The sequence below is a fragment of the Drosophila teissieri genome, chromosome 3L (assembly GCF_016746235.2).
Source record: "Drosophila teissieri strain GT53w chromosome 3L, Prin_Dtei_1.1, whole genome shotgun sequence".
NCBI classification, from domain to species: Eukaryota; Metazoa; Arthropoda; class Insecta; order Diptera; family Drosophilidae; genus Drosophila; species Drosophila teissieri.
In genome coordinates, this window is record NC_053031.1 from 17,008,569 (window position 1) to 17,033,162 (window position 24,594).

Consider the following 24,594-nt stretch of genomic DNA (forward strand, 5'->3'; position numbering starts at 1 on the left):
CCTCGTGCAATTGCCGTTTCGAAATTTATTTCACTCTGCACAGGCAAATGAAAATGAAAAAATGGGCAATGCCCTACGCGCAAATCGAATATTTCTTACGCTAGCTTGAGAAGATCGATGTGAGTTCAAAATCACACTTCTTTAAAAAATTCAAAATTTGTTTTTCAATTTTAAAGAATTTATATGTACTTTAAAGTTATAAAAGGAATCAGGTTCAAAAGCCATTTTGATTTATTAAATGCCTTAGGTCCTTTATAGAAACTACTTTTTAATTAGCTGAATTTCTTGAAGAGAACTTATTCTTAGTTTCTTAAGTTTTCCAAGGAAACCTATTGAATATGTTCCTTGGACTTTTTTATCTTGGTACTTGCTCTTTCCCATAATCATAATTTCCTATGTAAAGTTTTTCCTACCCAAGTGCTTGATTTTTATTCAATAATCTTTTCCACACTTTTGTCCGAGCCCACTTCACTTTACTGTGTTATTCTTTATCAGCTTTTTATGCTATTCATAAGACTCTACTCCGAGGATGTACCATATAATAAAGAACCAAAACACTAAGAGAGGACGTAACAGGGAACAGGGAAAAAACGAGCTCGCGTAACAATGAAATTGATACTTTTTTAAATGGAGAAAACTGCGGGGGAGTTTTCGATGGCGGGAGGGCTGATTCTGGGGCATCTGGGGGATCTGGGGGTGGCTTATGCCTCGAGAGCTGTTTGCTCGTCAAGTGGGGCCGAGTGATGAGAGGAATTGGGCTGGGGGGTGGGAATCATGTGGTACGTGCTGGGAATGCGTGAGAGATTTTTATTTGGGGGGCTATCGATACACTTCCGAAAACAAAAAAAAACAGGGAAAATAAGGCACAAACGCACACAGTGATACAAATGTATATGTATTCAAAAAACAAATGGAAAATGTAATGATTATTTGCTTAGCTAATACCGCACAAAGTGGACCGAAGTGAGCTATGATCTGTGGCCACTTTTCCTCTGGCCTCCCAAATATTGCGCATACGCCCCGTGGCACATTTGATTGCTCGGCATCAATATTTCCATCACCTCCCGCCGCCCGCCTCTCCTGTTGCTCCTCTTTTTCAGCTTAGCAAATTAGCAGATGTGCAGAATTTGCATATTTGTTGCTTCCATTCGGCCAGGGATCTTGTGCTCCTCCGCTTTCCAGCCTTTCTCCGGCATTTCTCCGTTGGCATTTCTCTTCCACCGGCTGGCATTTGTTTACCATTTCGATTTGGCACAATTTGTCACTGGCAGGCTGTCATCTTATGGCTTGTTAGTTGGGTTTGTTTGCCTGTTTGCCCAGCCAGCTTATGGACACCAACAAGTGCCCGGGTCGACTTTAAAGGATCTCTCGACGGCTTTCGGGCTCCCAGGCTCTCTGTCTCCGTTGCTCTCGGTGTCCCTGTGTCTCATCTCTGACTGATATGTGGCAGGCTTTGTCGCTGTCGTTTCCCCATCCTTGGTTCTCTTCACACTGCGTGCACTGGGGCAAAAACTTGCATACAATGGAGATTAGAAACTTATAATACCTACAAGCAATGAAGTTTAAAATATACACTATTACTACGGTTTAAATGTTTTGTAAACCAAAAGGCAATAGATTTTGATAAGTATATAAAGTATTTAAATAGTTAAAACTGAGTACAATGAAAAAGGCTTGGAATATGTACATGTTGTATATCTGAGTTGCATATCCTGACTTCCTGTCATCCTCACAGCTTCCTATAGTCTTTAGTCTTCATATTACCATAGCTTAAATAAATACAAATAATCTGGATTAGTGTATGTTTCAATGTGCAACTGATCGGCGTGCAGATTTCCTGTTTTTTATCAGTGCACGAGTGTGTGAGAGCGCTGTTGCCTTGTCCTCGACGCCGTCGTTTTTGTTTACACAGTTGGTAATGCTGTTGTTCCTGCTGCTCCTGCTGCTCCTGCAACTCCCATCCTTGGAGCCATTTCCCAAGCCCATTCCGCAGCGCCCCATCCACTCAGCTGGTCAACGTGTGGCTGCTTATTGTTGCCTTCCTGCTCCACACCCTGCCACTCCGGTTAAGTGTCAATTTGATGCTGCTGCTTTTTCATGTTTCATGTTGCCACCACTTCTGGGCTCTGGTCTCTGCTGTGTTCTGTGCTCTGTGCGCTGTGCTCTGTGCTCAGTTCTGTTTGCCATAAGTGCCACACATTTTGTATAGCAAGTTAAGCCACTAATGAGGCGGCCACCTGCCGCTGCCAATGCCAATCAACTGGGCAGGCGGCCAGCGAGTGTAAACACAAAACTAAATTGCTTGGTAATTAGTATGAAAAATTGCGTGTAACAACAACAAAAATAAAGGCAGCCAGGGAGAATCCGGTTGGAAAATGAAAAGTGGCCCGGAGGATGTATCTTGTTATGGAGTAGGCTAAGCTTGGAGCTTTAAGAGCTCTCACGCCACTTGGCACATCGATACTTCTTTGCCCTCCGGGAATTCAACTCAATTCAAAATTGATCGCGTTCGGAAACTAATATTCAGCCGGACAGACTTTAAACGGAATAACAAATATTATTCCTATCATTGCATCAATTTGTGCTAATTAAATTCGTACTTCAAATATCAATTCATATATGTTAATAAGTGGAATTTCATTTACGCACGCAAACGTCAAATTAAAATAAAATTGAATTTAATTTTTAATATAATTGATGTTTAAAAAATATGCATGGCGTTTAATAATAGTTATCAAATTGCATTATATTGCTGTTCAATTTAAGAACAAACGCTATTGGTGTAACAATTGTTTACAGTTAAGAAATAAATACAATAATAAGGATAAGCGCCGCAATAAAACAGGACAATTTAGACTTCTTTTTTTGATATCGATTTGCGTACCTATTCCGATTTAATGGTTCGTTAGCTTTGACAATTATTCCGGTTTACATTTTTGTGGTGACGAAATGAAATAATTTAATTACGGAACGAAATTGGTTTTGCACAAAGTGTATCTTCCGAAATACCAGCCCTATTATCGTGCCTCGAAAAGCTGGCCATTGCCCTCCGGAGGAGTCCACTTTCTAATTATCCGCCCGGTGGAATGTGGAATGTGGAGTGTCAAATTTGTGACCTCTAATCTGCCCCTCATCAACATTTCAACAGCTTAAATGTGATTGGAGAAATCTATGCCGACTGCGACCCAATCCGACCTGAGATATTCAATTATTGCCGAGGCTGCTGGAGGACGACCCTCTGCAACCCTTTCGCTGCATTCCAAGTTTTTGGGATAAGCTCGAGCACACTTTCCACTCGGCGCTGCCACGAAACCCACTTCAATTTTTAATGAATCCAATTTCGGGCTGCTGTTCTGGCTGAGCTGTTCTGGCTGTGCGTACTCCTTTTTTTCCTTATTTTTCCACCCATTTTTGTTGCTTTGCATTAATTTCATAATTTTCTGCTATTAATTATAATAGAATTTTTCAGTTCGTCTCCGTTGCCGGGGCGCCAAAAGTTTTTCCAACGTTTCGTTTGGCTCGGTTTGGTTTGGTTGCGTTTCGTGCGCTCGCTCGCCGTTATTATTATTATTATTATCGGGCACCATCATATGCCCGTAATTAAAACTTATTTCGGGGTTTTTGTGTAGCCAACAAACCAAGAACTTAACTCGCCTTACCCTTGCCAATCAGCGGTGGAGATTTCCTTGGATGGATGGCATGGGATTGGGTTTTGGATTTTGGATTTTGAATTTTCGGGCCAGAGGCTGGTGGGGGTGCCAACACTTTAATACGTCGAAATCTTGGACGCACGTTCTTAAGTAATGGATTCAATTATAAAGTTAAAATCCTCGGCGGCTTGCCATCTCCTGCTCCTCCTCCTGCTCCTGATCATCCCGTGCTCCCGGTGCTCCTCCTGCTCCACGGGGGCTGCGTCATCGCCATCGCGGCGGCAATCCGACTGGAAATGATTCGCATAAATTCACAATAATTTATAAGGAAATCCTTTAGAGCTCCCCCATCTTTCCGGGCACCGCCTCCTTTGTGGACCGATAGTCGCATTTTGGTTTATTGCGTCGAACGCTTGACCCTTTTGTTCCTCTATCCCCATCATCCTTATTGACTCTGTCTCTCCATATAGAAAATATATCATTGAGCATTGAGAGAAACGTCTAGTCCTCCTTAAAAACCATATTCAACATTAAAATCAACTTTTAGGAGTTTAAAAAATAAGAGTTTCAGCATGATTAAGGATTTGTAGTGATTATTATAAACATTTTAGCAGAACATTCAAACATCACCCTTGATATTTGCAGTGCCCGAGTGAGTGGCGGCATATCTATCTACATACTTCACCTGGCTCGGTCATCCTTTTGCCCTTTCTCCTGGATGTTACTTTTTAATTTGCTTTCAGTGATTTCCACGACGATTTACCTTGACTGCTGGAAATTTATTCCGCCTGGCTGCATTGGCAACAAAAAGTCCGAGCGCAGAGAAGGAATAGGAAACGAGCTGAGACTTTGCATTCTGTGAGGGGACCGAGACCTTTCATCCTGGCTGAGTTCGTCCTGCCGCCGCCGCACTTCCCAAATCAATTGATTCGTATGCGTTCACAGTCGTCCTCGCCGTCGCATATCCTGCGTGGCGGAGCTTCTCTGGGGGGGATTTGTGCCGTGGAACTTGCCCCATCCAACAACCAAGAGAAGACCCTCTTGACCCTTTTTGTGCTTGACTTCTCGGCTCTTGTCTCCACTGGCCCCCTTTTCTGCGAGATTGTTTACGTGGTGGGCGTACTGCGGCCAGGGCTGGACATTAGCATGCTTTTGATGCTGCCCTGGGTCCGGGGTCCTGGGCCTGGATCCTGTGTCTTCCAGAGATAAGACCACTCCCACTCCCACCCCCCCAAGACATCAGACCACTTTCTTTCTGGTCCGAAAGTTTTGTTGGCTTTGTGTGCGTGGAAAGTTTTCACCGCCTTTTGTTTAACCGGCGCTTCTTCAACTTGCCTACTTTCTGGCCTTTGTTTTCCATCAAGTTTGGACTTTGATTTTTGACATTCTGTTTAGTTTGGAGTTTACCTTGTGTTAGTGACCCATTGTCCGTATTTAAATGACTTGACCCGAACAAAGGCGGATCCAGATACGGAGCACTCGTCTCCATACTCCGGCCATTCATCAATCATTTGGTGCGTTGATTTTAATTTGTGCGTCTCAACTTTGAACGCATCTCACATAAATTATTCAAAGTTGCCGACTCAGATGCCCCCACTCCCCGAATATCTAAAATCTCATCCATTCTCCAATATCCAATGCAATTATGGTAAGTGCCGTTCGCAAGTTATGGCAATCCATAAGTCTATGACTTGCCATTGCCATAAATCGCGCCAACTTGGGCAAACATTTTCCGTAGATCAGGTGAAAATGTTGACGCTTGTAAACAAGTTTTCCATTCTTGAGCCATTGAGTAGGGTTAAGGAATTCTGCGTACGAAAGGGATTTTCCATGGTAAGGCCATGTGGGCATGGTAAAGTTTATGCCTTATATTTATTTATCAAATTTACCAAATCTGAGAGCTTAGTTTCATATGCATGAAGATGTTTACCGCGCTTGGAAAGTTTGGAAAGGTTCTTGAATCTCCTCTAAGCACATCATAATTAAAACAGTTGCTCCTTATACGGGCCCCGATTAGGTTGGGAGATCAAAGTGGATCTTATCTGGGATGGAGTTTTCTAGTTTTGTCATTGAGAGTCTAAGAACTGTTTCAATTATGCTTCTACTGTTTCTTGTGCAAGAAAGTTTGGCGCATATCAAAAATCAAAGCCATTCATAAGGAGATCTTAGATTGGATTATAATGTTTAACTCTTCTTGATTACTATGCTTCAAAGATTTGTTTGGCTTGTGCATTTGCTTTTCTTGCTTTCGATTGAATTCATAATTCTCTACTTAATTTCACTCTCGTACTCACTTTCAATCAGGAGCAAAAATGTGTGAAATTATGTGAAAACGAATGTAAAAAATGCTGTGCACTGTGAAAGGAACAAATTATCTAAAAATATTCCTAAATATTTTAAATCATGAATCACTTATTTTTTATCCGATTTCTTAGAGCATTAGACGTTCGCTTTTTGGTTTCCCGCCCCGGCTGGCATCTTGTCCAAATATTATTATTTACGGCTTAGAGCGAAGAGCAAACAGCGACAACTGTTACCCGTGGCCCTCGGGGGCTGAACCTTAACCCCTTAAAGCCGGCGTAATTCACTAAGCGAAAGGCGGGCGCTCGCAGGACTCAGAAGGACTCCAGGGGTCAAGGGGTACAGGGGGCACAGGGGGCTGGAACGGAACGTGCGTTGTCTTGTCGCAAAGTTTTTAAGACTTGCTTGACCGACCTTTGTCAGAAGTTGTTGGAGCGCATGAAAAATGATGCTACGCCCGGGATGTGTTACAACAGGCTCTACGGGTCCATCTCGCCGTCTCTCTCACTGCCTGTCGCCCCATCTCTTTCCGGCCCGCTCTGGGTATCTCTGTTTTCCAGTGAATTGCCATCTCGTTTGCTGTTCAGACAAAATAGCAATTTGCGTTTTCCAACAAAACGATACGCTGAGGGAAAATAAAGATTCTCATTCATTGTGTCTTAATTCAATCGAGAACTCATCGCTTTTTGGAGTTGGAATGTTTTGCTAATGTCATTACCGAAAATAAAGTTAATGCTTTTGAAACGGAAAGGTTGTCCTATATTATTCATTGTACTATGGCAGTCTGTTTTAGCAGATAGGTATTTACAATTTTTAATATTTACACAACTTATTAGTTTATTCATAGAGAGCACAATACTTTTAAATCTAATCTAGAGTGCAAGCCTTGTTTAATAAACTATTATGTTACTTGTGCATCTTACAATTGAGCTCAATTCAAAGTTCGAATTGGTAGTATTTCTTAATTTATTTATGTGTACTGACTCACCCAGCTTTCGCGCAGTGTAGGTCAGGGCAGAGCTAAACCGAACAGAACAGAAGCTGAGCTTGAGTTTTTGTTGCGCTGGCTGCCAGTTGCCTCAGTTCGCCTCACAATTGATTGAAATCCCTTTGCGCACACCTTTTTCACCCATTCTGGTTTTGGTTGCTGTTTTGCTGCTGTGTAGTTTTCCCCCATTTCCCATTTTCCATTTTCCTAGCCACCCACCCCCTATGGCTCCTAGGCGCACCGCAAAGAGCACACAACTTCCGCTTTCTTTGGCAAAAACAATAGAAGGCACATAAATTTATGGTTTCAGCATTGTGCTTTTGACAACATGTGCGGTGGCCTATTGGGGACCTTTTGGGCGGTGGTGGGCAGCAGGGGGTTAAGGGCCGCCAGGACGTTAAGGGGTTAATATGCCTGCAACCGCAAAACGGATTGCCTTGGGTGGAAAGAGTGGGGAGCCGAGTTTTCTTATAAATAATCCCACTAAATGGATTCGGGATAAATTTCCCTCAGTGAGTGTGTGTATGTGTGTGTGAGTGTGCGTGTGTGTGTGTGTTGCTGTGCCTGCTTGAACTAATTACCTGCAAATCCAATTCCTGTTTGCAGATTGAAGCTATTTTGTTTATCGCTTATTGTTTGCGCCCCAAACCGAAAATGCAACAATCAAAATTTCCACTCTTGCGTTAGCACGGTGTGGTAACTTTAATGTTTTTGGCATTTTCTTGCAGCTGTTTCGCTCTGCGGTCCCGACCCTCTCTCCTCTCTCACTCGCACACGCTTCCTCTTCAAAATTTATGTTTGCTGGCTATGAAAATGAAATGACTGTGGTAAACATTTTAATTAAATCCAAGTTTGGCTTTTGGCCCGTTACAATATATTTCGCTCTTGTCGCTGCTCCTTTCGCCCTTCCTTCCGCCTCCACTTCGTTTTTGTTATGTGTATTTTATTTTATTTTTATTTTTTCGCAGCCGTTGGGTAGCAAATAAATTTTAATTTTATTTTTATTTTGGCGCGTTTTAATTTGTTGACCATTTTCATTTTTGTTTCTCTTTGTTTCTGTGTTGCCAGTTTTTTGCTTCTTCACATTTACACATTTATTTTGTTTGCCAGCTTTTCTATTGGCCCTGTTGGCTTGGGCGGGGGGCGTGGCAGGACGCGGGTTTTGGCCGGTCAAGTGACAGTTGGCACTGAGCCTTGCTAAAGAGTTGGGGTCGAGCAGCGGTTGAGTGGGGGGGCTGCAGACAAGCTCGCAAATATGAAATGCAAAACAAACTTTGCAGCTGTCACTCAAAACTGAATGCCGCGATGGATGACAGCAAGGGGGGTACCCAAAACAGAGGGGCCTGGTGCACTGTGAGAAACGGCAAAGGGGTTTAATTGGGCAGAAAGGCCATGTCTGAAATATTGAGTGAGATATAGCGCACTGATTGACACGTTGATGATGACTTTGTGTTGGTATTTCACCTGGAATCTGATTTTTGAGAGGAATACAAATCATAGAAAGTTTGATATTCTTCCCTGCTATTTGAAATATGTATGTTATTGGACTAGTTAATTATCTTATATTGTATACAAAAAATGTATTAAAAGTTCCTAGAACTTTGACTCAGAATTACTATGTTTAATGTTCTTAAAATTAGAATAATAGGACAAAGATCCGTACGATTTATAGGCTACAATATACAATACATCAAATGAGATTTTTATAAATGTATAAAACAAGTCTATTTAAAAAAGCCATTTTAAAGCTTAGTACTCGAAATCGAATAGAACTTATATCACATTTGAAATGTCGTTATAACTTCATGAGCGACGGTAGCGAATGAACTGCGAACTCTCATTTCCGGTGACCCACTCAATCACAGCCATTGGGAGTGGTTAGCTCCAACTGGTTTATTTACACCTCAGCTTCAACTAATGGCCAAGTCATGCCATAGAATAGTGTCGCCCCTGCCCCCGTCCCGTGACCACCTCCCCCCGCTCCTTCGACAGAGACATAGAGGGGCAATTGCCCATTTAAACTTAAAGTGTAGCATACTTTGCTGCGCCACATACGCAACGAACGTAGAACGTAACGAAATGGAGCGCAACCCTTTGGCTGCCCCATCAATTTGCATGCCACACACGCACGCACACACACACGGGGCCCAGCTCCACCACATACCATTTCCCATTTTCCATTTCCATCTACCATTTCCCTCGTCCACATGCCACTCGAACCGCTGCGCCAGTTGCTGTTGTTATTTATGGTTCCAAAACTGTCATAAGCAAACAAATTGTTTTTTATTGTTCATAATTATTGTGCATACTTATGTAAATCACGCGACGCGCTTCGCGTTTGCGTTGCATTGCCCCCACTTGACTGTCTGCCTGCCTGCGAGTGAAACCATACTCACCCCGAGCCACCCAGTTTCCACCCCGTTTCCCTACCCCTTTCGTACCCTCTCCCTTGCCCACACTTCCAATGCACTCTGAGAAAAAGTTGCCTAGAATGGAAATAACTGGGCACATGCGAACTTGAAAACTTTTGATAAAGCTTATAATACATAACTACAAAATTATTTTAAATTAATATGCACTTGAAAAATGCAGCGAGAGTCTTATAAAGCGACACAAAATAGTTGAAAGACTAGTTTAAATGGGAAAGAATTGCGCTATTTTTGGAATATTACTAGAAAATTTCTTAGGGTCCAGTTTAAAAAACTATTTAAATAAGATGTTAGGTGCAACGAAATTCTAGCTATGCTTTTTTTAAAGAACCACACATTTTAGAAATAATTGTTCTGGCCAAAGGAGGATTGAAAAAGAATATGAATACTGAATTGTTGTTTTAAGTGTGGCTTTTTGCATCGACACAAGGCGCAACTAGTTGCTCTAGCCTGGTTTTTGGTGCGTGTGTGTTGGTGTGTTGGTGGTGCCGCGATTTCTGGGCTGGGGCAGTGGTGCGATGGTGGTGTTGGCGCTACTGGTTCCCTGGTGCGATTTCTCGCACCACATTTATGGCCGGAGCGTCTTGGCCACGCGGCGTGAGCGGCAAAATCGTTTGTTTTATTGAATTTTTATTGTAGTTTGAATTTATGACGCCAGCGCCGACACTCGACTGGATTAGGGCTCCTCAGCCAGCAGCCGACGGGCGAAGGATGACTTTATCGGTTTTATTCTGCTTGTTTTTGGTGCATTAAATCGCAGCCAACGAGCCTTGCTATCTGTCGTGTGGCCCCCTTCCCATTCCCCTTTCCCCTTCCCAATCCCCGCCCCTGGTCCCGTTTGTCTGGCAATTTTGTTGAAATAACTTCAGTGTTGCGTTTGTGTGCTTACGTGCCGCTGAAGTGCTTCCAGCCGGGCGGAGTCCTGCGTCCCATCCGCCATTCGCCATCCGCCATTCGCCATCCGCCATCCTTCATTCGCATCCGCATCCTCCGGCCGGAGTCAGAGTCAGATTAGCTCGCAAAACCGCAGACAACAGCTGCCGCTGGCAACCAAAGCAGCGAGTCTGAAGTGGTCTGCGTACTTTGTGTGTGCCTACAGTCAGAGAAACAACGAAAGCCATAAGTTAAAAATGGTTCTTTATTTTAATAGCCATTTCATTGCGACAAGGAAACAAAATCAAATGGCCTATTAAATATTCATAAAGTAGGTACATTGTGGAAAAACCATAAACACTTGTGTATCTACAGGAAATATCTTTATATGCTCTCAGAATTACATGTTAGTTTAGTTCTCAAACGGTTTTATACATTAAGATCCTGTCCAAGAAGCAGAAACAAGATATATATTCTAATTATTATCTAAATAAAAAAGCGTAAATTTAGTTTTGGAGTCACTTACGAGTTCTCTCAGTGTACTTTGCGAGTATGCATGTGAATAATGTCCAGTTGCGTACGCAAAGCGTGTGGAAAGGGGCCATTCGGGGAGATGCTCTGACAGGAGTGAGGAGTTTAGGGTCCAACCAGTTTGTTTATTTGGGCATCACGCGAAATTCATTTTCCCTTTTTTTATTTTTACTTTTATTTTTGTTTTCGGTTTATTTTTATTAAGCGCGTAACGAAATTAGTAACTTTGGCGTCGTGATTTTGATGGCCGTACTTGGGTGTAACCCCAGGACATTTCATAAACCGGCTTTGATTGATTATTCACTGCATTTGTTTGTATTCCTTTCAGAGAGCTTACGCGATTACTTCGGACGTTACGGTGATATCTCAGAGGCTATGGTCATGAAGGATCCCACGACGCGCAGATCCAGGTGAGTTGGTCCTTACCTTATTGTGTTCAAATCGGGGTGTATTTCTTGAGACTTATTAGGAAATGGTCTGTGGTTAATCGCAATGTATTTGAATAATACAAATAGGGCTTTTCTCTTCCTGCAGCAAATGTAATTGCAGATATAGGATAATAATAGTAAAATATCTAAGCTTGAACTCGTTAGACTGGAAAAACGTTTACCTAGTCATCGTTCTCTTATTGGAAGGATTCTTTTGATTTTTATCTCACAGTTTTCCAGTTTTTCGTAACGTTTTCATTCTCGCCCCGCATTTGCCCGTGACTTTTGATTTATCAATCAAAAAGTTCTTCCCCATTCCCAGCGAAACGTTATCCGCGCTCAAACTGATTTTAATTATTTCCTATTTTCGTGTAATAAATTTGTAACCCTGCAACCTTTTACCTTTCAGCCCTTCCCCCTCCCCCTTCTCCCTTTTCCCTTTGCCGACTGCTGTTGACCCCTCTATCACTCATCTGCCAACCCTGTGCGACTGTGCCATCTTTGTTGCCGTGGTTGTTGTTGTTGTTTATGGCCATGCACGGCTGCATCCATTTCCAAATTTGAACAGTTTGGTTAACCGCTAATTGGTTTTCATTTTCATTGATTTTATTTTTTCCTCCGAGTTACTCCTCTACCTAGGACTCCAGCTTTCCCCTTTTCCTCTTTTCCTCTGCACATGTGTGTATGGGTGTGTGTGTGTTTCCGTGTTGTGTACTTTTGCCGTAACGTTTGTCATTTGTTGCGGTTTCGATCAACTTTCAGTTGGCTGAACGTGGCCAATACCCCCCGCAACACCCGCAACCCCCGCGCCCAGTCCTGTACTTTGACCTTATTTAAAAATGCTTAACGTAAATTAGCTGGTTTTTGCGGACAGTATGAATAATGAGCTGGCATTTAAACGAGCCCATTTCAATTTTAATATACGGCAAATTAAATATAAGATCGTTCCACGCCAGGAAGTGTTTAGTGATTATTCAACTAATTAGGCTGCTTATGATTCCGTTGTAAATTAATTTTTTAAACACCTAAAAGATTCCTAATTGAGCTGACATATTAGCATATTCTTGTATATCTATTTTTCTAAGGATATTAGGAGTTTTCTTCTGTTTTATTTAATTAAAAGTGAGCATTTTATGCACAAGTTATGCAGACTCCATTTCCATGCTCTACAAAGAAAGTTTAAGAACGACCAACAAGCAAGTGTTTATGTTCCGCTTTCCCTTTGCACTAATTAAGCGTTTTATGGGGCGTATACACAATGCGCGAAAGTCCTTTCCTTGCCTTCCTTTTTTAGAGCACTTTTTCGCCCGGTTTAAGCCACTGCTGCCGGAATTTGTCCAACGAAATATATCTTTGTTTTAATTGAATTTCATCTAATGTCGGTGTGGAGTGGCGGCGAAGCTTTCAGGTTAACAAGCGACGAAAGTTTATGCCACCTTCCTGCACTTCTCCCTCCAACTTCCACTCGCAGGATCAGGCGCCGTGTGTCCTTTCGCCTTTGTGCATGTCATGTTGGCTGGCAAAATTTTTATGAACTGCGTGCAGCAGGAGCCGGAGCAGCAGAGCAGTAGAGCAGTATCTCGTACTGCCAACAGTAAAACAGTTGGCACTTCGCCCCCTCCCCCCGTTTTGCAAAAGTATCTTGAAGAGCGGCAGCTCGGGGTGGCAGGTGTTCGTTCTACCCTCTGGTAGTTGTAAATTCCGCAGCTCTATTTGTTGCCAGTGCCCTTGCCGTCGCCGTTGTGTTGCCTGATATCATCGTGTCAGGGATTTCTAGCAAAATTTAATAAAAACTTTATGTCGCTTAAAAGAATGTTTATGGAAATTTTTCACTTAAACTTGCGCAAAGTAATAAATGTAAACAGAATTCCTGAGAAGGTGCGACAACAAAATTCAAAACCGGAAGACAGAAGACAGAAGGGGCAGGATAAAGGGGGGCGGAAGGGGCCAAAGTGCCAGAGGAGCAACAAGCTGCACGCAAAGTTGCCGCAGCGAGAGTCAACAGTGTGGTTAATAAATATGCGCCCCGGTTCCGAAACAGGAAACAAGGATACGCCGCCAGGATCAGCCATCAGCAGGCATTGCATACTTATAGGCCACCTCCACTAACTGGTTACACGGCGAGAAAAGGTGGTAGAGAACAGCGGACGGAGTAAGACCTCTTAAGAAATATGTATATAAGGTATTGCTTTCAGAAACATTTTCATTATTTTAAACGTAATTCCTCGAAAAAGATTACAAATGTAAATTACAAATTTGATTAAACGATTCTAAAGGAATTTCGTTCTCTGTACTCATCCCTTTCGCTTTGGTCCTTATACTTTTCCGCGCTGGATAGATGTCCTGACATATCTCACTTCAAATGAGATTGTATATTACAATAAAATGGAGTGAAGTACAAATTAGAAAACTTGCAAATAAATTTTAAGAGCATAAAATGAACAACAGCGGCAGATGGTTGGTGGGGAGCGGTGAGCGGGGTGGAAAATCCTAAAAAGAAGGCAATAGCCCGAGAAAAACAAAATGAAAGCAAATGGCAAACAAAACACATTCACAGAAAAATAAAAAGAAAAGGAACGAGAGGGAAAATAGCGAAAAACTTTTGCAAGTTGAGCGGGAATTTTCTTCTTGCGGGTGAGAAGACAAAGCGGGGTCGCTCAAGTGCAGCAAAAATAAGAAATGGAGTAAACTGGGAAATGGGAAATGGGAAACGGCAGCGCCCGGCTAAGGAAAACTCGGCACCCAGTCAGCCAGCCACCCACTTGGCCACCTCCTCCTGCGCATAAGTAAATCCAAACAATTTATTGTTGTACTTTTAGCATTCTTGTTGTGTTGCTGTTGCTGTTTTTGTTGCTGCTGCTGCCATTGAAGCAAACATAAGCGACTTTTCAATGAGTTTCGAAAGTTATTGAAACATAAATTATATCGCACGGCGCACGCACGCCAACAGCAGAAAGGTCCGCCCCCATTTTCCGACCCCTCCCCTCTCCTCCTCGTCCCTCCCGGAAAACCCGCCGCGGAAAACACAACCACAGCAACAACGCAACACCCTCTTGTGTGAGTGTGTATGGGTGTGTGTGTGCCTTTGTTTGAGTGTGTGTGTTTGGCAATTAAGTTAAATTTTTTTCGCCGCCGCTTGTTAATGTTTTTCTGTTTTTATTTGGCGCTACACGCGCCAGCAGAAAATGCTCGCTTTTATTTATTTGCCGGACACACACGGCGAATGTTTACCTGAATCTGTATCGAATGAGAAATCGCATTTTCCACCCGCGCGCAATGTTGCATAATAAATTTAACGGGTTTTTAGATAAGAGCCGGGCCACCACACTCATACACTCACACACTCACACACTCAACACACACGGCAAAATATAAAAACATACACAAATAAAAAGCGGGCTGGTCCAAAGGGATAAGCTGAACAAAAAATGGCGGAAGCATTTTGCACAACCATTAAATGTTTTGGCTTTGATAAACTTTGATAGAAGTTCGATGTCGTAAGCCAAATTTGCACGACTTTGCGCCACAATCGAAGTGGCAATTCACTGCATAATGTCCAAATGCTTTTTTAAACTCCCTCCATAATGGCCAAATGCCTTTTGAAATGCGAAATATTTTCGGGAGCAGAAAAATAAGCTGAAAAGAACCTTGAGAAGACTTAACAAAGACAAAGTGTGTTTTGTAATGAAGATTAAGGGTTGATTAAAGCAATTTCACGCAGGCGAAATGTTTTATTTCCCGCATTTAACGGCCTTTGATATGCACTTAATACTCGGGTAATTCCCCTGTTTTGTGCGCCACATTTAATATCCTTGTAATAATTTATGTACAACTTCAAACTCGTATTTGTCTTGCTCTAACACACTCACTCTCGGTGGACATAATTAACTCAATTTAATCACTTTGCCCAGCTCGCAGCTTTAGTGCGCCACTTTATGTGTTCCACTGGGGTGGTGGTGTTTTTTTCAAGGGTCTTTTTTCCTTGTTTTTCCGGCGACCTTCTGCCATTGACCACTTGCATGTGGGGGTTTTTCGGGGAATTGGGGACTGGGGACTGGGAACTGAGAAGTGGGAAATGGGGAATGGGAACCGGGGGGTGGCGGATTCTGGACCGATCTCACATATTCGGCCATACGCGAATGGCAGCTGCGCTTTGCCCTTTTCATGTTAATTTCCATCGTACAAAACCAAATGGCTTTATATTTTCACCCATCCTCCTCTCCCCTCCACTCCCTTCTTCTGCTGCTGTTGCATATGTTGAGTGTCCGCTTGTGTGTGTGCCCACGCTGCTGTATGTGTGTGTGGGTAGCAATTTTTCATCATTAATTATGGCGTCGCTGGGCGAGTGTGAGGCTGTGGAAGTGTGTGTGCCAAACATCAGTCAGCTACAGGAGGCAAAAGACCATTAGGACATCGCAGTCATCGGCCAAGCTGGTTGAGACGTCACTCACACACGCACACGGCAAAAAACGTTGATTATACTTTTCATTATCCTTCAAGGATCTTCGACGGGGATAGTGCAGAAATCCGAGCTTAGATTGTACTATACCCCTAAAAGGTATCCACAAATGGGGAGAATTTCAAGAACTAAGTGAATGATTAATCTCGTTTCAAACTAAATAAGGATTATTGGTGGATTGGTACGCTTCTCAAACAACAAATCTTCAAATTATTATAATATATATATGTAGTTTTATATATGGCCTGCAAGTATCCTTTATTTCCAGTGCACACACACTTCAAATGTTGTCAACTGGAGTGGCAGCATTGCTCCAGCTCCGGAATTTCACTTTTCCCCGCCATTGTTACTGTTGATTATTTCATGCGCTTTCCTCCGCCGCCGCGCATTTTTATGCGCATTTTATGTTTGAATTTGTATGAAAAGAAAAGCCCAGCCTCCCGAAAAAAGTGGTGGAGCATAAAGGAGGGAATATTTTTATGATCCCCACAGACGCCCCTAATCACTCACTCCCTTGTAATTGCTTTGCGCACCGCACTCTTACATCATAATGATAAAATGAATTACAAAATAAAGTCACCTTTCTGCACCGACTCGAGACTTTATGTTAGCCAGCTGCCGCAGAATTTAATGTGGCAACGACACTCAAAAATTGACATTAGCAGCAGGCATACGACGAAACCATAAAAACATAACAAATGGCCGCCCATAATGTGTGTCCTTAAACTGTCACTAAATCGATAAATTTTCATAATGGCCAGGCCATTTAAATATTTAGCCGAAATGCTGGGGAAAAACCCCTTTTCGAGCTGCCTCGCCAGCGCCTTGTTCCTGTGCCTGGATTAATAAAATTACCCAAGACCCACGCATAGATAGCGAACTGCGGGATGGGCGATTGGGGGGATGGGCTCCTGGAAGTGGGGTCGAGGCTACCGAGGACCAAGTGGGCGGGGGCTTTACATCAACGCAAGGGCACGCACACACACAACTCGAGGTGGACTCGACGTCGTTGACGGGGTGGCGACATAGTCGTCTTGAATGTCTCCATGCCAGGCTTGAGTAGCCTCAGCCAGCTAGAAAGGAAAACAGGACACACAAAATGCATCCGGAGAAACTTGGTAGTAACAAGTGTTAGAAAATTCAGTTTTCATTTAAGATTGTTAGCTGTATTATAAAATAAGCTATTAATCAAGTATTTATAATATATTACACAATATCAATTAATTAAAATGAATACATATTTCACTTAGTCCCAATATCAAATAATTTACAACTTTGTTGCAAGAAATAGAAATAATATTTTGTAATAAGCACCTCATTGTATTTCCTAACAAAGTTTTACCTTAAAAAACCAACTGAAAACCTATGCCATATGAAGAAAAGAAGCAAAGATTTGAACTTGCACCTTTAAAGCTATTTCTTAATACTTATTTCCCATTCAGGAAAATGCAGGTACTTTGGGGAACATTAAATTATATTGTCCTGAGCAATTTGGTCAATATTTTTTCTGTCTGCAGTGGAGAGCCGGTGAGTCCAAGGAGTCCAAGGGGGGCGGGAATTGCGGGTGGCAAGAGGTTGCCACTCACGCAGGCCCAGTTAAGTGTGCGTGTTCAAGGATGCATTTTTGTGCCCAGGAAAACGACACGACACAAAACGAAACGAAACAAAGCCAAAGGCATAAAAACGTGCAAAATGGGCGTGGGCGGCGCCTCTACTTTGTCCTCACCCCCCTCCCCCTTCCCCTCCCCCGCCAACAGCCCAATTTGGCTCCCCTCGAAAGAGCAGAGCCCTCCGCCCGGCCGGCGTAGGCTTATAAAGTGCGAGGCGAGCCAAGGCAGGAAGCCACTTGTGAAAGTTTCATGCACGCGGCCCCACTTCACACGACAGCAGTCAGCCAGAGACGGCGACGACGACGGGGGTGGGGCAGGGGTGCCGCCAAGGGGGGTGGCTAAGAAAAAAACCCAAGAAGGAAAGCCTCCATCGGATCGAATGCAAGATGCCACGCACTTCGGCGATGAGAGGTGTTTCGAGATGAAATCAAACCTACATGGCTGAAATAAACTCGGAATAAACTACTTGTTTCTTATGTTGAAAGAGAGAGTCTAACACCATAAAGGTATTGTAATCTAATAATTGAAGAAGTTTCGTTGGTTTTATAATAAACTCGGTTAAACTCCAAGCAACAATGTCCATTAAAAATGCTGACCAAAAATACAAGCGCTTTCAAATGTTGTAAACGTTTGTCAGACCATAAACTTGCAACATAAAAACTTCACCGTATTCATTGAATTTATTGAAATGAACATGAGTAATTACATTTCTAACATCTCTAATTGCACATTTACCACTCCAAAATGTGTTGCATTGGTTAATCATTACGTTTTTCTATAAATCAAATAATGAATTATGTAATACCTGAAATTGAGAGCATTAATTTTCAACCCGAGGGTATTCGACCGGCAAAACATTTGGCCAGGACGAAGCGCACAAAGACGGCGTCTTGGCCCGCCTGCAAGTGCTTGTTAGTGCGCTCGGGATTTGACGTTTCGCTGTAGCCGGGACTTAGAAGAGCCGCCTCTCTTGCAGCTCCAGCCTCGCTGCCTGAAACGGCCTCTTCATCCTGCCACGCCCCCTGGTCCTTGCCTCCTTGCGCCCCACCCCGCCGGGCACTCCAGTGTCGTCTTAAGTTGCATTCCTTCTCGCAATTGTTCGTTCGGGGCGCTTTTGTTTTGTTGTTTCGCAATTTTTACACGAAAAAGTCATTTGAATATGCGTTGCCTACCTCCTCGGATTGAAAGTTTTGTTAGCCGTCAGCTACTTTCGTTAAATCCCCTCACCCTCACCCCTCACCCCTTTGCAGCTCTAAGGTTGAGGGCATGGCTGGCGGCTTCTTTGCTTTTTAGCAGCGCATAGACAAAATAATGCTCGCCTCCATTTCCAGCCTTGACTGCAACTTGTATATTAACAATACCGAAGGCAAACTGAACCGCAGGGAGTGGGCGGGGTTAACTGGGGGTGGCAGCATGGGCGGGTCTAACAGGGGGCGTATTGGGGGGGGGGTGGGATTGTGGATGCCGGAGACACAGAGACAATTGTTTTCTTACTTCCGCTGACTTCAAGAGCAATTCACAGTAGTTTGTCATTCTGTCTGGCACTGAGGTCAGCTCAGGTTGAGGCAATTAAGAGATATAAGAAAATGGGTTGGCTTGTGGTGGGGTCATGGGATTTCCATATCCTGCAGGTGCACCAGCAACGGTTTCCATTTACCGTGCATACTAAGTGCTGCACGTCGCACAAAACCGCGCAAATTGGACGTCAATTGAAAATGAATAATAGTGGAGCAGCTAAATCAATAAATAATATAGTAAGTGCTTCGATAAAAATTGTGTTTCAGGGCCAATTACTAAAATAAAGTACTATATACGTATATATGTTAAAATAAATATTTAAGTTATGCTTTTTTCGAAAATATAATAAATATGTAAGATAAGACTTAGCTGGGGCTGTAAATGCGTTTAAGTTTGTAGAAATCGATTGCAATTTATATTTCTGAATATTTATTTAAATGGGTTTCAGGTTTTGGGCCGTGTGTGAAAAAGCCAAAATCCCTTTGAAAAATATTTCCATTTAGTGCAGTTGAACCTTACTCAATTTCAACTAATCTTTGGCCTGGATATCCCGAATTCCATTTACCCTGTCCACACCGAAATCCAACCCTTCAGCCGTCATTTGCCTTTAAATGAGCTTTCGGTTTCGGCTTTGGCAATTGCCGGGGGTCGGAATATCCTCATCATCGCCCTGCACCTGATCACTGGACATATGCTAGGACTTCTAATATTGTTATCTGCTCCCATTACAGGCACACGCACACCCAGATGCACACACTCACACACTCACAGACGCGCACACGCGCACACACACAACACCTTGATGTGAACTTTGACCGTTTTGGTAACTCATTTAGTTAGATTATTTACGGTAATCCAAGACGCCAGCCACAAGCCAACCGCCAACTTAACTGCAGACACTCCGAGTTGGCCAGGATGGCTCCTTTATTTCCCCGCCGCCCCCCTCGCCGTCCTTCGGGTAAACTATTCACATTCCTGCACAGGTATGAGTATCTGTATCTACGGGCTAAATACATGCAAGTTGTTTTGCTAAATTGTGCGTAAGCTCAGGAGCAGCAGCAACAAGGATCTTCGACAAAGTTTCTCAAGCTCTGCCATGCCAATTCAAATAACACTTTTATTTTGCTCTCGCATGCCCCTCGCTCCTTTCTAGCCCTGCTTGGTACGTGTCTGCGGTGTTTGTATGTGTTACATGATTGCCACGCCCCCTTCTCCTTGGGCTCACCTGTCGCACCTGGCCTCCCGCCCCTTTTTTTCCGGACTAGCAGCGCACAGCATCATCCTTGGCTGCTGGCAGCTTGTGTGCGTGCGCTCATTAGCATTCTGAAACGGCTTTATAAAATTCAACAAGCAACCCAAGTTGCATGTTCTCTAGGAAGGAGGTGGTGGGGGTGGTGAGGGGGTGGCGGCGGAATACAGTCAACCCACCAGCAACCACCCACCGTCCACCGCCCACCCGGCAACCCCGCCACAAAACCCCATTTTCTTGTCGGAGGCTGCATGTCTCTGCTTTGTCCTTGTTGTTGCCTAGTTTTTCCTTCATTGTCTAAGTTCACACACGGCACAATTTCACGAATATCTAAAGTATTTCCTAAATTAATTAAACAATAATCAACCATTAACAAATAATCCAACCAATCGATAGGGAAAGTAAATAACACTTCAGTATTTGCTTTGTATTTTTCTATCTATTTCGATTAGTTCATTTCCAAATTATCGCCGACGAGTTAATTCCTGAAACCCTTGCAAAGATAAAATTCGTTTACTTAAAATCACAGTTTTTGCCTCACTTTTTTCTCTGTGCATTTGTGTGTGTGGGTTGTGGGCCATTGTTGTTGCCTGCACACATTCTGTTGTTATCCTGAGCGCTCCACCATTCTGGCTCTATTGCCGTCCCGCTCTGCGGCTATCCCTGTCTCTGTCTGTCGTGCGGATGCCGGTCTGCCTCGAGTTGCATAAATTGAATCTGAATTTGTGAGTAAATTGCACACAGGAGACACATTATTTTTGAGTTTTGCCTTTTAAATTTGTGGCTTTTCACTTTGAGCTCCCCTGCCTGCCTGCGCCGCCGCCCGTGTCGTCACCCCAGAAATTGCAACAATCTCCGTCCTCAACTTTGTGGCACTCGGCCTTCTCCTGCTTTTGTTCTGCAATTTTGTGTGACCCACTTGAACATTGGATTGAAGTTACGCCTACCGAGCCACTCCAAGTTTCTCGGCCGGGTCGGCCACCCATTCCACCCATTCATTTCACCCCCAAATCGCCCATTTAAATCAATATTAATAGGTGCAGGCCTCTTTTTCGCAAATTGCACATTGCACAAATTGTTCGTCTATAAATACGATAAAATGTTTATTTAATATGTACCAGACCGTGCCAGCTGTACGAGAATCCAGAAAGCCAATACCAGGACAACAAGCACACAAATAATGACTTATCCATGGCACGTAGATGGCGAGTGGGGCAGATGGGTGGAAGTGGGTGGAAAATGGGGGGAAGTGGGTAAAATCAAAGACAAAACAGGCCGGGCAATCCTTTTCCATATGCAAATTGTTTTTATAAATTTGCAACAAGCCATTGTTTGTTGGCATCGTTGTTGAATAGCAATTTCTATGGCAAAACACCGATGCGATGTGGCCGAAAGAATGTCAAATGGAGAGCAGCAAGCATTTTGTAAGGATTATGAATTGTAGGACGATCCCCACAGAGGATACTTTCCGAATTAAATTTAGTGCATGCCAGCTCAGTCTTAATCCTTGCTTATAAATAATTACCCTCCAGTAAGCAATAAAATTTCAATGAAACAATTACATGTCCGCATTATCTGTTTAACTTTCAATTACAAATGATTTAACTGACAAGTAAATTGTATGGAAAAACGCAGACAATAAAACTGCATGTCAAAAGTGGATCAAAAAAGGGTTGAGATACGAATGGAGCTGAAATTGTGGGTGGGGAATGAAAATTACTGGGAGTTCCAGGACACGCAAGCATTATTCAAATCAAGATTTCCACATTGCTGTCTTAAAATCCTAATGAATAACATTTCTGGCTTTAATTTGCTTGCTTACCATAATGATTGCATTTCACAAAATGTTCTGAGAGGAGAATTTCCATGTTGTACATTTTACACAGGATTTATTTTCGATTAAAAACATTTGCAATCAGCTAAACTAGTAGCTCCGCTTAGTTGAAAGCAGCTGTACACATTAATTGCTCTGTAATTATTACGCCAGTATAGACAGAACGTAGCTTTTAGTTAGTAAATTATTGTAAATAGCGAGTATTTAGTTTCTATGATTTATCGCAAGGTCAGGGTAGAATATAAAGTAAAACTGTTCTGACACCAACCCATTAAAACGCCACTTATTATATAAAAGTCAGACAGTTTTACTCCACAATGTTCGCACACTTTGAGCCGGGATAAAAGCCATGATAATTAATATAATTAACATTGTAATTGCAACTACATAAGAACCCTTGTTCTTAGATTTAATTTTCTAAGAAAAGTTTGCTTAAATATTTGCAATTATTTTCAAGTTCACACACTTCAAAGCTTTAATTATTAATGGTAGTTTTTCTGTGAACTATATTATATATTAATGAGTCACATTTGCTAATCATTCCTGCACATAGCATTTCCATATTGACCATGACACTCCTGAATTGGAAGCATAGTTGTATGCCAGATGGGTTGTTTAGTTCTAATCCACCGCCAGCTGACCACTTGGACCTGGCCATGTTAACTGGGCCTGGTGCTGGTGCTGGGCTGGGGCTCCTGGTTTCTGGGCCACACTGAGGGGAATCAGGACCGTAACAATTGCCACAATTGCAATAAAATCGTCGTTAATTACTGTCTGTGCTTGCGGTTCTAGTGGGGCTCGGATTGAGTGGGGTGGTGGTGCAGATTGGGCGGCTTACGTCGGCTGGTGGGCGGTGAATGGTGGGTGGTCGATGGTGGGTGGGGGTGGTGGCAGCAGTGGAGGGCTTAAAAGAGCAAGACAAATACGAGCATGTGTCTGGGCCGGGCTGAAAGAAGTTGTGAGTTTCGCAGCGAGGAGACGAGGCGTCGTTAAGCGTTGCTGCCAAGTGGCAAAACTCAAATAAACATAAACGTGCACACAGGCGGGGTTGCAAGGGGGTGGCGGGGGGTTGCAGGGAGCGGATTGAAAGGGGGGCCACCACAGCCCAAAATCTGTGAGCTGGTTTGTTGTCTTTGGCTGTCTCGTTTCGTTGCCCTGGCATGGGAGACTCATTAAAATGCAGTGCGAGATAATAAGCATTTTAATTAAATATTTAACAAGAATAAGTTTATCACAACACGGACGAAAGAAACAGAAACAGAAAGAGAGAGACGGAGCTGGCGTGGAAAGAGACGGCGCGCCTTACGTAATGGCTTGTAAGCGTCTGCCTTCGAACAGTTCAGTTCGAAAAAGGGGCATTTGTGGATGGGGAATGGGGGAATGGGGCCATGGGCCTTAGACTGCTCATTTGGCCCCCCCCAAGCCACTCTTTGCTGGCAATATTTTGATGTAATTTGAGCGCCTAATTGGCGCACGTGCTAAACTGACGATGGCAGGTTCAACTTTGGCCGAGGCGGGGCTCCTGTTTCTCTTTCTGTTTTCCTGATTCTGATTCTGGGGCTCGGTCTCGGTCTCGGGATAGGGCTGGTTCAGGTTCAGTTACTTGGCTCCTGGCTTGGGTAAATATTTGCAGAACTTCTCGCTAACCGTCTCCTGTTTACATCTCCTTCCAAATCTACTTGCAGAGGCTTCGGCTTTGTCACATTCAGCGATCCAAATAGCGTAGATAAGGTACTCACCCAAGGCACACACGAGCTGGATGGCAAAAAGGTAAATGTTACACACGAACTCTTCGCTTTTCGCTTTTTTCTCCCTTTTTTCGCCCTTTTTTCGTTTTTTTCTTCACTCATTTCCCAAACAGAAAACTCCACTGTAACTATGTTAAATATTTGCTCAAAAGCATCGTTCCCAAGCCCATAACCCCCAATATTTCCCCACACCCTCTATTGACAGCAATTAGAAAGTCAAAGCATAACAGTATAGGCAAAAAAGGCATACGAAAGTTTCCAAAAAAACCATGGCCCAAACGCCAAACAATTTTTAATTAGCTGTTATGACAGGCGCGATGAACGTCAAATGAGCTGCAATGGTTAATTTTTTCAGGTGCGCTCTTGATGATTTCTTCCCTTTTGGGACGTTCAACAAAGCACCGGTGTGTAATTTGCAAGTAAATATTTAAAAACGGAATTTAAACCAGAGAGAACGCTATATTGAGAGTGCAAAGAAGAAATTTTAAATTTAATAGGAATGGCTAAATGCTATACTAAAACCAACAATTTTTTGGCATATCGATTGGAATCTGCAATACGAATAAAAACATGCAAAAATATCCACTCCTATTTTAAAAGAGTTCGCTAGAGTCAGCTTGTTTAGTTTTTGTGTCTTGTAGTTTTTTAAATTTATGATATCATAGCGTTCATACGGACGGACAGAAAGACGGACACAGAAACGGACATGGGCAGATCGACTTGGCTAAGATCCCGATTTAATATTTGATAGGAATTGCTTTTAGTGCAAAACATGTCAAGTACCACACATATTTAACATCTTATTGAGTCTCTCAAAGTGATATAACTGAAATTCTGACATAACCTAATTAAAAGCATGCCTCAATAAGTTAAGTTAAAACACCTTTCCTTACCTAGCTTACCATATCCAAGTATTTAAATCCCTTATAGTGTCAAACATTGATTACCATCTACCTATCTATGTACGTCTTAAACC

At 42.9% G+C, this 24,594-nt stretch overlaps 1 protein-coding gene and 1 long non-coding RNA gene across 11 annotated transcripts in view; one reads left to right on the forward strand and one right to left on the reverse strand.

Annotated features, from left to right (window-relative positions):
* Nucleotides 1-24,594, forward strand: part of LOC122618539 (RNA-binding protein Musashi homolog Rbp6) — a 178,461-nt gene that overhangs the window by 50,033 nt on the left and 103,834 nt on the right. For all 10 annotated transcript variants that reach the window (XM_043795047.1, XM_043795048.1, XM_043795050.1 and 7 more), the window contains exons 4-5: nucleotides 11,101-11,182; nucleotides 23,556-23,640. In XM_043795047.1, coding sequence (XP_043650982.1) covers nucleotides 11,101-11,182; nucleotides 23,556-23,640 — 167 coding nt within the window. The remainder of the gene's footprint in view (nucleotides 1-11,100; nucleotides 11,183-23,555; nucleotides 23,641-24,594) is intronic.
* On the reverse strand, nucleotides 22,422-23,750 carry LOC122618540. Its single transcript, XR_006326032.1, has 3 exons — nucleotides 23,610-23,750; nucleotides 22,642-23,545; nucleotides 22,422-22,582 (listed from the first exon to the last, which is right to left on the reverse strand). It is a non-coding gene; the product is annotated as an uncharacterized LOC122618540 (long non-coding RNA).